The following is a 12,281-nucleotide window of genomic DNA, read 5'->3' on the forward strand; positions in this document are numbered from 1 at the left end:
TTTAACAAGATATTCATAATGTAAATCTTTGCCACTCCCACGCAAGACGAAAGTTGGAATCTCAATGTTCAGCAGTACAGGGGCTTCTGTCAAGGTCAGTTGTCTCATCTGAAACAGTCAAGTCAAAAGTATTAGATTATAAAAGAAAAAATAATTTATAGTACAAAGTGTAAAACTAAGCATTGAGATTAATAAATTCGTTAGAACCTTGTCCGTACATTGTTACATGATCTTACCAGTTTTTTTTTTTCTTCTGTCAGTGTCATTGTTTCACAAGACTGTAACAAAGGTTTTAAAAACTTTTTCAGAAAGTAGTGAATAAATTGAACTGTAATAATATTAAGTTCAAACCTCAATAAACCGCTTTCATTAGTTCAATATATAAAATAAGTCTAGATATAAACTAGTCAAAATGAGCACTTACAGAACTAAATATTTTTGATATAAAGATTCTACCAATTTAATTGTCATTCTATCAATGAGTCAACAAAAAAAACAACTTGTAAAAGTAAAGTCCATTGACTAATTAATTAACACTTAAATTTCATTTTCTGTTCATAATTAATTTCAACCATGTTCATTTAAAGAAAATCAAGAAATGCAAACGACCTACTTACCTGACTACGTGTGACTCTATTGGATGACATGTTATGACCACTGGGATAAAAAAAAGTGGGAAAATGAAATGTATGTTTTGAATTGAATTAGTTGATTTATCAATATGATCAATGCTGTTATGTAATTATCAAAACCCCAAGTTTCAATAGATTATACTCTACAATGATGATATCAGGCTAATTATTTTTTCTTGAGACATATTCCCACTAGCTAGGTAATGTTTAATTTCAGTATTGTTTTTACACAATTAATTCATCTTCGAAAAAAATACAACAATTTCACCACAGCAATAAAAAAAGTTTGCTAGCAATATCAGTCCATTGATCAAAAGTTATTTTTAACCAACAAAGCTCATTGTACAATATTATCCTAACCTTTTGTTAAATCTATTCCATACACAACATACCAACATATATGTAAGTCCATCTTACCTAATATTCAAACACATTTTTGAGTTCCTCTATTTCTTATGTAATATCCCCACATATTTAAGAACATATATATCTCATCTAGTATCTTAATGTATTTGTAAGTTCCTCTATTTTCAACCTATATCCCCACATATTTAAGAACATATATATCTCATCTAGTATCTTAATGTATTTGTAAGTTCCTCTATTTTCAACCTAATATCCCAACATATTGAAGAACATATACATCTCATCTAGTATCTTAATGTATTTGTAAGTTCCTCTATTTTCAAACTATATCCCCACATATTGAAGAACATATATATCTCATCTAGTATCTGAATGTATTTGTAAGTTCCTCTATTTTCAAACTATATCCCCACATATTGAAGAACATATATATCTCATCTAGTATCTGAATGTATTTGTAAGTTCCTCTATTTCTTACCTAATATCCAGCCTTGCTTTGAGTTCATCTATTTCTTTTTGATGCATATTTTTCAATCTCTGGATTTCTTTTTCTCTTTCTAGTTTGTCTTTCTCTCGTTCAATCTTGCGTAGTCTCTCACGCTCTAACTTTTCTTCAAAGAGACGGCACTTGACTTCCTGTTCCACCAAGCTGTTCAACCTAATAACCGATTTTATAAAAAAAAAAAAAATAAACAAAAAAAAATGGTTGGCCTGATCTAATTGGGAAATAAATATAAAACAATTCTCAGACAATGTGAACACAACTGTTAAACAACTAAGACATGAGAAGGAAGATCAGAGGCAGACAATGTTGTTATAATGTTAGTGGAGTCCACCAGACCACCATGCAAAAAGAAAATGTGTCAAAATTTTAAAATAATCTATCATAATAAAACCACATGTTTATCCATTGCCCATGTATTTACATTGAACTGGTGTGGATTTGTGAAAAATTTCTGAAAAATTGCAATTAATATGAACTAGACAACTTAACAATAGGTATAGGCTTGTTATAAGCCTAAAGTTGGTTTGTAAATATTTTGGTTGATTTATAATCTGAAAAGTCAATATTTTATTAAACAGAAAGTTTTTACTTCAACTGAAAGAGACAGCAGAGCTGGATTGATAAGAAAAGTCTTGATCTAAAAGCCAGAAAGATACTAAGAGAATGTGAGTCATGGCTCTAGGGCATTAGAGACAGATTTAAGCAGGTTTAGGGACTCAGGGAGGGTAGAGTTAATATTTACATATTATTTACAACTAAAGGCCCTTTTATATATAAAATGTGCAACTTAAAATTCAAAAATACTTCTTAATGGACTGATTATAATCATTGATTTTTAGTTGTACAATTCCGCCAGCATGGATATTTAAACCATTTTGTTGTGTTAATGTTCTCTACCTGTCTTGTCTCTCCATGTCCATGAGCTTCAGTTTCTCAAACTCAATTGTGTCCAGCTGTCTGTCTCTTTCTTCCTCAAACTCTCTTTGTCTGGCTTCCAGTTGCTGGGCAGAGAACTCTAATTTCTCTTTCAGATCCTCAAGTTCCTGAATATAGTTTAGTCAATAAATTCAACAATTAAAAAAAAACTTGTTGAGTCAGTTAAAAACATGAGAAAATGTGTCTTCTTTACAGAAACAAATTCTAAAAAAGAAAAGAAAAAAAATAATTTGAGAAATTAATGTAACCACCTTCTTTCTTTCTATGAGCTGTTCCCTATGTTCTTCAAGTTGCTCAGTACTACACTTCTCATTGATTCCAATTTTTTTCAGCACTTCTTCTTGAAGGCCAACCAATCTGAACAATAAAGTTGTAAGTAATGTATTATACTTTCAAACACTCTGCCTAATGGAAATAATTATGTCAGCAATAGTAAATAAATGACACACTAGAACAGTAATCTTTGTGGCATACACCTCAAACCTGACATGGCAGCTCCAGTGGCTGTGCTGGAGTAGTGAGTAAGACAGAATACATTTTGTACTATTCAGAATGTCTAGATTTTAAAAGGTAAGTGCTTACTAATTTCCTGCATCACAAGATTTTTTATTTATTTTAATAATTTCCAATTATAAAAATAATGAAACACACATTTAACTGCCAAAGGATTACTCTTATCAATTTTAGTTAATTGAAAACTTTATATTTTTTATATTTAATGAACGATTATTTGCTGAAGCTAAAATACAAGATATTCCTCAATGTTTTCTGTTCAGCGGATGATACAAAACTAATATGTGTTCACCTTAATCTTTCTTTCTGAATTTCATCCAGATTTACTTTGTACATATCTTCTAATGATTCAATTTCTGCTTCAAGTTCTTCTATCTAAAGAAAAATAAAACATGTTATTTCTGAAAAAGTTTAATTTTTAAGAATAAATTATTCAGTTATAGAAATTTTGTTCATATTACTCTATTTTTTCTTTGCTTTTCTTTTTCTTCTGTCTTTCTTTCCATTTCTTCCCGTTCTCCAGCCAGTAAGTTGAGTTCATTCTCCAACTGAAGAACTTCCGGGTCAGAGTCACTTAGTTTGATATCCATCTGGACAGAACAAAAGAAACAAATGTTATCACTTCACAAAACAAATTTAACTTTGTATTTAACCCAATTTGAAGTCTGAGACAGTCTTTTCAGTACAACCATTCATAAATGAATGCAACTGCTAATCAATGAACTTAAATTCACAACTCTAAACCTTAATGTAAACATTCCTGACAAAATGTCTTATTTTGAAGATGTTTCAGTTTCCCAAACAAGTTAATTTTGATTTTAGCATTTCAATGTAATAAATACTTTTCAGTATACTTTTTTTTGTAAAGTTAATCTGTTGCTTCTGAAGACCAAAACATGTTCAGTTTGAATGGCTATTAAGAAAAAAAAGAGTATTTTCTTGTATTAAAACCAAAGAAAACTGTTTTCATGCAGTTTAACACAGCCAAAGATGTTACAAAGTGTGTATGCGACATGATCCAATATGCACAAAATATAACAATGCTATTGACATGATCTAAGATCTAATAACGTAGCAATAATAATGTGATAACATTAATATATTAAAAAAGAAGTGACCCCCCACCATTCATGTTTCTATCCAGAGAGAGTTTACTTAATCTTTCAGAGTCTCCTTCATTAGAGAGTTTACTTACATCTTTCAGAGCCTCCTTCATTAGAGAGTTTACTTAATCTTTCAGAGTCTTATTCATTAGAGACTTTACTTATATTTTTCAGAGCCTCCTTCATTAGAGAGTTTACTTAATCTTTCAGAGTCTTTTTCATTAGAGACTTTACTTATATTTTTCAGAGCCTCCTTCATTAGAGAGTTTACTTACATCTTTCAGAGCCTCCTTCATTTCTTCCACTTTGACTTGTTTTTCCTCCATCTCCCTGGACAGCTGCTGTAGATTGTCACTGTGCTGCCACAGCAACTGTTGCCTTGCCACTTCCAGAGCATCCAGCTCAGCCTGCCTCTGCTTCTCCCAAGTCTCTATCTCCCTCTCCACTCTGGCCATCTCTTCCTGCTGGTGTTGACTGAAGCTCTTCTCTTCCTTCTGGAGCAGACTTCGGGCCTGCAGGAGCTGATGGAATTCATCCTCTATTTCAGATTTCTCTTGACCAGTCTCACAACTATTAAATACATTAAAGACATTTGTTGTTTCAATTCAATTAAAATAAAAAGCGTAAGTAGAGTCTTTTAAACTGGTAATAACACAACTTTCATACATATTTATGTCTTGTTTCTTTTTAGATAAGTCTAACTCGCATTAAAATATCAAATAATGTCACAGAACAACAGTACTTTGTCTTATTCCCTATGCTGTTATTTTCAGTAACTAGCATCTAGGTGTATGGTGTATTCTGTAGAAGATAGGTCTTAGTTAACAGTCTGAACAGTTAAAGATGGAGCATTAGAAATACATATTATTTTGTATATCACATTTTATATTTATTGTATTCATTGACTCCATTCACCTAGTGATGATATTTGGTATCTTGGGTCTTGAATGATCAGTGAAGTTGGTTTTTGGGTCGCAATGACCAATACTGTTTGCCCTATTAAGAATAAGTTGGCTCTTATTAGTTATTGCTTAGTTTATATTTCATAGAGAGAAAGTCTTGAACGAGTTTTATGCTAGTGTCAGAGAATGAGATCTGTGCTTGTCACAACGTGTGGAGTTAAGCATTATGTAATTAATTGTACTGCTTGCTAGGTGCATTGTGTATATATATATACTGCATCATTGCATGCCAATGAGAGGTTCATGTTCACAATTAATCATAATATTTACATCTTAAGTCATCATTATCATTTATTCATTGTACATATTTTTTCATTGTATTAAGCATTTTAACTTTTCCTGTTTTTCATTTTGAGTAGAAGTCATCTGTCAGGGGCCTGGGATAGTAACAAGCATAATTGTTAGCCCCTTTAAAAAAAACAAAAAACTGACATGGTCAGCTAACTAGTTCACTGCATTTTATAGAGTCTTGATAATACACCCAATAGCTAAGTACATTTTTTTTTTAATTTGGCTTAGGCTAAATGGGCTGACTATTCGAAGCTAACAAGATCAGTTTTTGTCTACATACAATTACGAGTATTTTGAAATTGTAAAGTAACTTTTCTTACTTTTCCTATAATCTGAATATAATCTTCTTCAGTAGGTTGTCTTAGAGTTAGAAGATTTAAATGTCTACACCAATGTACAGGGTTCAGAAACTGTTTCCCCATATCCCCTGTAGGATTTTTTACTTAATAGAATATAGTGAACTTATTTTTTAGGGAATAATTATTATCACACTACCCACCAGGTCTGCAGCCTGTTTTTACACTGAGTTTCATGTTCTTTAAGATCATTCCAGGCCTCTTCTATCTTTAATGCATGCTCATTCAAAGCCTCCAACTCTTCTTTCCATCTTTTCCTGTTTTCCTCTTCAATGTCATCATGTTGTGCCCTGAGCTCAGAGGCTCTGATGTTGAGGTCCTGAGTTTCCAGCAGAAGGTTAGAATTGGTTGAAAGCAGTTGTCTCTCCTCAGTCTCATAGTCTGTTTTCAGTGTTTGAACAGCACATTCTTCATTCACAATAGCTTGTTCTAGCTGGAACAGAAATAGAAATACACATACATATATTATGTCATAATTAAAATACATTCTTTTTTAATTTCAACATTTCTCAGCTTGCAGCATGCTTCTCAGATGAATTAGACACATTGATTAGTATATAGCTCCACCTTCCTGATCGAAGATGAGCACATTTCTCATTTCCTATGGACTCGAAATGACTGTAAAGTCCAATACTCACTTTAAAAAAGCCGGCCGCACACGTGGCATGGGTGGGTTTGGTCAGTTGCAGATAGGCCTGCTTCTTCTCTCAGCTTTTTGTTGGTTCGGCGCTCTTTCACCCTGGCTACTCAACTTGCTTTAAATCTTGAGACTCAGAGACTCACAGCTTCACACCTCGAGGAGCAATTGAGAGCTAGTGCTTCCCAGCCGTGAATGTCGATATCGCATTCCTTAAAGGAGCTCTTGTGAGTGTCTTTATAGCGCTTGTATTGAACTTTCTGGGAGCGCTTTCCTGCACACAGCTCCCCATACAGAAGTCGTTTGTTAAGGCGATTGTCTGGCATGCGGACTATCGAAGTTGGGACCTTTTTACTGTCACATTGATACTGTTTATCTTGGACAGCTTTAAGATTTCTGTGTCTGGTATGTGGTCGGACCAACGCACCTTATGGATACTCTTTAGACAGCATAGGTGGAAGGAGTTTAACTTTTGATGGATTAGTAGCACTGAAGGGACATTTTCCTAATAATGCTTCTTAATAAGAACTGTGAGATACATGTGTGGTAATGGTGAGAAAAAAGAAAATGCAAACTCTAATAAAGGGAATTAAAAGAGATAATAGAATATGAATTTGTTTAAAATATAAAATTCTGATTCAAAGCATATATTGCTCCAAGACTTAGTTTTGTACCATCTTGTAAAATAAAAACACTCCATTCAAGCTACAGTTCCCTAAGATATATCCCACCTGTTTCTTCTTCTCTCTCAAAATGTGCTCATTCTCTTCCTTTCTCAACTTCACTCTGCTTATCTCCCCTTGCTTCTCTGACATTTGTCTCTCCAAGTCTTGAAGAATTTCAACAATGGATGCTTCTTCCTGCACTTGATCTGGAAACCAGGTGACATTTTCTATCTCCTAAACAGACACAAAAATCATGAGTAAAAGATAACAGCCAAGATAAAAATAATTAGAATGTGCAAAATTTAAACAATGAAATAAACACTATGTAATATGAAAAGGAATAATATACTTCAATATTATAATATTTACTAAGCTAAGAAATGTCCAAGACAGTGTTTATAAACTCAAAACGTGTATACACTTGTACAGCTGTATCAATACAACACATTTTTCAGAAGGTAAATGAGATTGTTATAGCAGAGGAGTTTACTATCCCTTATTCATTGTCATTACCATTTCTATTACAATCCATAACTCTTCTAAATGATAACATTAACAATAAATATTACATCGGTTGATGTTTGCCAAAGAAAAAAAAGATAGGAACATGAGACTATGCAATGCAATTTTATTTAACTATAAGACACACTTCTTGTGTCTTATAGACACATGGGCATAGCAGGACTCTGTCATTGCACTTCTGGCACAGAGATTAGTTTCTTTATCAAGTTTTTCATGGCCAAGTTCAAGGAAGGATTGAGATAGCAGTAGATCTACTCCATAAAAGTTTGTCAATGTGTAGTAGGCCTACTGAAATACCAGTATCCCACCACCAACACAAAGGTCAAAGAAGTAAAGGCTAACTAATAATTTTCTTTTTAAGCTGAAAGAAAAAAAAAGGTACAGCTAGGGTCTAATAATCCTTAGCTCAATGAGAGTAATGTGTAAAGACTTCTTGAATATTTATCTAAATGTGTCCAAAACAGTAAGACCTTTTAAAAATGATCCACACAGTAACCAACTTGAAAATGTTACAAACGTTATGTATTACCTTCAATAAATTATCTTTTGAGATTTTTAAGTCCTCCAAAAGTTCCTCCTCCTGTCTGTCCAATTCTCTTAAAGACTGTACAAGATTGTCATAAGGATTGCCCTGGGTAAGATATTTACAAATAATGAATAATTTACACAGAATATTAAAGAAAAACAAACTAAAATAATTATTTGTTTTTTTAACGTCTTCTCTACATAGTGTGCCAGAGTTTGAGACTATTTGTCATGCATTTATACATCTGCTTAACAACAGGTTGTAGCCATTTGAGATAGTCCCATCATAAGAAAACTTCTTTTCCTGCTAGCAATGTACCCAGATAGATAAATTAAGGAAATTTATGATCCTCAAAATTTTAACAACATTTTGTTAGACAAAGAAATTATGGGATGCCTTACTTTACTCTTGATCAGTTCAAGTTGTTCTTCCAATTCACTCAGCTGTTTGGTCTTTTCTTCCAGTTCAAGGAGGATTTGTTTCTCTTGTTCTTTTCTTTGTTCTTCTTTCTTCACATACATGTCTTCTAGTTCCATGATCTCAAGCCTGCTCATACAGAGTTTGCAATTGCAAACAATTAAAAAATACCAACGAATCTGACAATTTATATAACGCTTATTAAAATGATCTAAAAGAATGATCCTAAGAAGCTAAGCCTATGATGAGTCCCAATACTAGCCTAACACTAAAAAATACAAACCTGAACATAAACCTAGGTACAAAACAAATCCTAAACCAAACCTTAAATTAATTACTGACCAAACATTAATATTGACCACAAATCTAAAATAATTTAATGGATTAGACTTTTGTCTGTTTAGTACATACATAAGAAAAATTATTTTAATAAAACAATAAAAATAATGAACAATCTCAAGAGGCAAAATAATTTACTGACCTTTTCTGTTCCAGCATTTCTTGATCCTCCCTGTATGTTTTTGAAGAAATGTCCCATCTGTAGAACAGAATTTCTTGAATTTCAGAGGTCAACAACTAATAGAATTTTAGATTAATAGTCTATGTGTTAGTGAAACCTAGTTAACAGCCATGACTAAATCAAGACACTCACTGATATAAACTTTCAAAGAGAATAAAATTAAGTAATCTCACCCAGAACCATTGAGTGCAAGACTTTCATTTGACCGATACAGTTCTGACATTGACTGACTCAGAATGTTCAGCCTCGGAGCAGTGGTTAAGTCACCAGGTGGAAGACTCAAGGTAGAAGAAGACTGAAGAAAATAGCAACAAGACTAGATAACAAACAAAACAGCATCAAGATTTGATCTTAGCTAATTGGTAACTAATCAAATCTGTAAGATACCTTTCGAACTTGCAGATTTTTCTTCATTTGTTTGGCTTCTTCAGGATTATTATATCTAAATACATTGGAGTGACCCAAAGTAATCACCATACCTTAAAAAAAAAATGTTTAGGATATGCACTATGCTAAAGTTAAACACATAAAGCTCATATCTATATCAGTGTATATGGGTAGGTCTATAACATGAATGAAATTCAAATTAAAAAATTGTCATCTTTAATGTTATATCTTTCATTAACTGTCTACTTCACTTTTTCCCTACAAGTTTATGTGGTACAGTTCTTGTCAACTATTAAACACTGGTGTTGAAGTTAAAGAGGATATATCTTGTCCAATTTTCAGGAAATTCCAAATTTCCTCAACTATTCTGGATCTAACTGATCAAACATGTTTGGATTGGAAGGGGGGGGGGGAGGAGCAGGGAAAAGAAACAACATGACAACAATTAGCTAAAGAAATATGTAACCTCTACACTGAAGAGTGCTATGCTTTCTATCCCCATTACTTGGGGCCATTTTTTTTACAACCTTCCAGTTAAAATAGGATAAGAAGGGGAAAAAAAAAGGATGGATTTCTTATAAACTGAGATACTAGCAATGACTTTTAGCCTACCTATGTTGATATCTTATAAACTGAGATACTAGCAATGACTTTTAGCCTACCTATGTTGATATCTTATAAACTGAGATACTAGCAATGACTTTTAGCCTACCTATGTTGATATCTTATAAATTACAGATGTTCCTTCAAAACAGAAAAAATAATGACATTATTCACATGCATATCCATCTGTTAATCTAGTCTGCTAAGTCATAGGTTGATGGCTGGTTAAGGCAATCTGCTCCCTGCTCTATTCATTCATTCCTCCTCTAACATATATTGCTCATTAATCCCTGACATGAACCATGCATTTATCCTTTTACATAAACTACTCATTTATACGCTTACAAAGGAAAAAGTAATATTGTCTCTGAAGTAAGGTTGTTTAATCACCTTGTTGAAGTTTGGTTGGCTCCTTGATCACATGATTATTGACAGCACAAAGTGCCCCTTCTATTGGATGTAATACTACACTATTCCCAACATACTCAATGATGCAGTGATCTGGCTCCACGCCAGCACCAAAGATAGCTGAAACAAAAAAAAATTACATTATTGTCAGCAATGATACTGACTCCACACCAGCACCAAATTTAGCTATAACAGAAACAAATACATTATTGTCTGCAATGATACTGACTCCACAACAGCACCAAATTTAGCTAAAACAGAAACAAATACATTATTGTCTGCAATGATACTGACTCCGCAACAGCACCAAATTTATCTAAAACAGAAACAAATACATTATTGTCTGCAATGATACTGACTCCACACCAAGAATGAATAGGAAAGCATCTAATAAATCAATGAAATTTCTGAAAAGCCAAAAAGAATTAGGGTTGGACTTACTGATATCCTGACTTTCTTCAGATTCTTCAGAGCCAATTTTTGTAATTCCTTCCTGAATGATAGACACAAATGAATGAATTTATGAATGAAACTAGCAGTTGTAACATTTTCATCTGATTAATGTCAAAAATTAACAGAATTATTATTTTTTCTCTTCTTTCAAGAAAGTAATTTGTTTACTGGTTAAGTGAGTTAAAACAAACAAGAAGCCCTATTGTCTCCCTTTCTAAACAATGTAAGTAAGACCATTTGTATAAAACAATGTTTTCTAAACAGAAAGCTTGCAGTAACCCTTTGAGGTAATAGTTTAGCTTCTAGGTTATAAACTCATACATTGAATATAATAATATCATAAAATACTTTTATAAATGCATTTTTAATGAAAAGACACAGACACAATTTTTCTACAAGATTAATAATATTTCTAAGTTAATAAATTATTACTTGTCTAGGACTCAGTGTAATTACCTTTAAGTGGAAGAGCTTGATGCCAGTACTTAGAACATAGGACTCAGTGTAACAATTACCTTTAAGTGGAAGAGCTTGATGCCAGGACTTAGAACATAGGACTCAGTGTAACAATTACCTTTAAGTGGAAGAGCTTGATGCCAGGACTTAGAACATAGGACTCAGTGTAACAATTACCTTTAAGTAGAAGAGCTTGATGCCAGGACTTAGAACATAGGACTCAGTGTAACAATTACCTTTAAGTGGAAGAGCTTGATACCAGTACTTAGAACATCATCGTCTATACTGATGAGGTGTGGCAAAGAGGAGTCCAGCACAACTCCTACACCTTCTTTACGAAGAGCAAGATTTTTTTCTTTGATCAACTTGGCCGACTCACTCCACTTCTCTGCCCACTCTTCAGTCAATACTTTAATCTAGTCAGCAATAAAGAAGTAGTAGAGGTTTCAATTCTAAATAAGTGTACCAGATTTTGTCACAACAAGAAAGTGAAAGCAAATAATTTTTAAAAATCTTCTTTAAAAAGAAAGAGGAAAAAAGAAAATTATACATTATTACAACATGAACAATTTTATTTTTGGAAAGCTAAATACTTTAGTTGCTTTAAGGATGGCTTTGATTCTTAATTCTTTATATGCACTTTATTTCCTTCTAAAGGTAATGCCAAAACTGGCCAATGTAAAATTTTAAAAAAAAATATATAGTTCTTACCCTTGCCTCATTTTCATGAAGTTTTTCTTGGACTTTGGGTGAAGCTTCCTGTATGACAAGTAAGGATTATGGGTAATTTTCATACATTATAATATACTAATAATTGCATAAAATATCAACATATATATAATTTTACATACAACATTACTTGAAGATATTTAATAATTCCTTTACCCCACTGCCTTCCAATAGTGCTCTCAACCTTGCAATTTCTTCTCTAAGTTCTCTGATAAGTTTGACATTAGCATCCTGAAATCAAACAAGACATCTCAATCATTACCTTAAAAAAAAAAAGTAGGATACAATTATTGC

The 12,281-nt window shown here is 32.7% G+C and overlaps 1 protein-coding gene across 1 annotated transcript in view; it reads right to left on the reverse strand.

Annotated features, from left to right (window-relative positions):
* LOC106055400 (kinesin-like protein KIF16B) overlaps positions 1–12,281 on the reverse strand; it is a 36,240-nt gene that overhangs the window by 5,015 nt on the left and 18,944 nt on the right. Inside the window, exons 13-33 of the mRNA XM_056025135.1 lie at positions 12,144–12,218; positions 11,970–12,017; positions 11,495–11,674; positions 10,791–10,842; positions 10,332–10,469; positions 9,339–9,430; positions 9,125–9,246; positions 8,913–8,969; positions 8,416–8,560; positions 8,018–8,119; positions 7,033–7,200; positions 5,808–6,097; positions 4,331–4,625; positions 3,414–3,542; positions 3,245–3,327; positions 2,691–2,796; positions 2,401–2,546; positions 1,477–1,656; positions 618–657; positions 237–278; positions 1–108 (exon numbers count right to left, since the gene is read on the reverse strand). Of these exons, the coding sequence (XP_055881110.1) occupies positions 1–108; positions 237–278; positions 618–657; positions 1,477–1,656; positions 2,401–2,546; positions 2,691–2,796; positions 3,245–3,327; positions 3,414–3,542; positions 4,331–4,625; positions 5,808–6,097; positions 7,033–7,200; positions 8,018–8,119; positions 8,416–8,560; positions 8,913–8,969; positions 9,125–9,246; positions 9,339–9,430; positions 10,332–10,469; positions 10,791–10,842; positions 11,495–11,674; positions 11,970–12,017; positions 12,144–12,218 (2,598 nt within the window). The remainder of the gene's footprint in view (positions 109–236; positions 279–617; positions 658–1,476; positions 1,657–2,400; positions 2,547–2,690; positions 2,797–3,244; positions 3,328–3,413; positions 3,543–4,330; positions 4,626–5,807; positions 6,098–7,032; positions 7,201–8,017; positions 8,120–8,415; positions 8,561–8,912; positions 8,970–9,124; positions 9,247–9,338; positions 9,431–10,331; positions 10,470–10,790; positions 10,843–11,494; positions 11,675–11,969; positions 12,018–12,143; positions 12,219–12,281) is intronic.

Source organism: Biomphalaria glabrata, chromosome 3, assembly GCF_947242115.1.
Source record: "Biomphalaria glabrata chromosome 3, xgBioGlab47.1, whole genome shotgun sequence".
Classification (NCBI taxonomy): domain Eukaryota; kingdom Metazoa; phylum Mollusca; class Gastropoda; family Planorbidae; genus Biomphalaria; species Biomphalaria glabrata.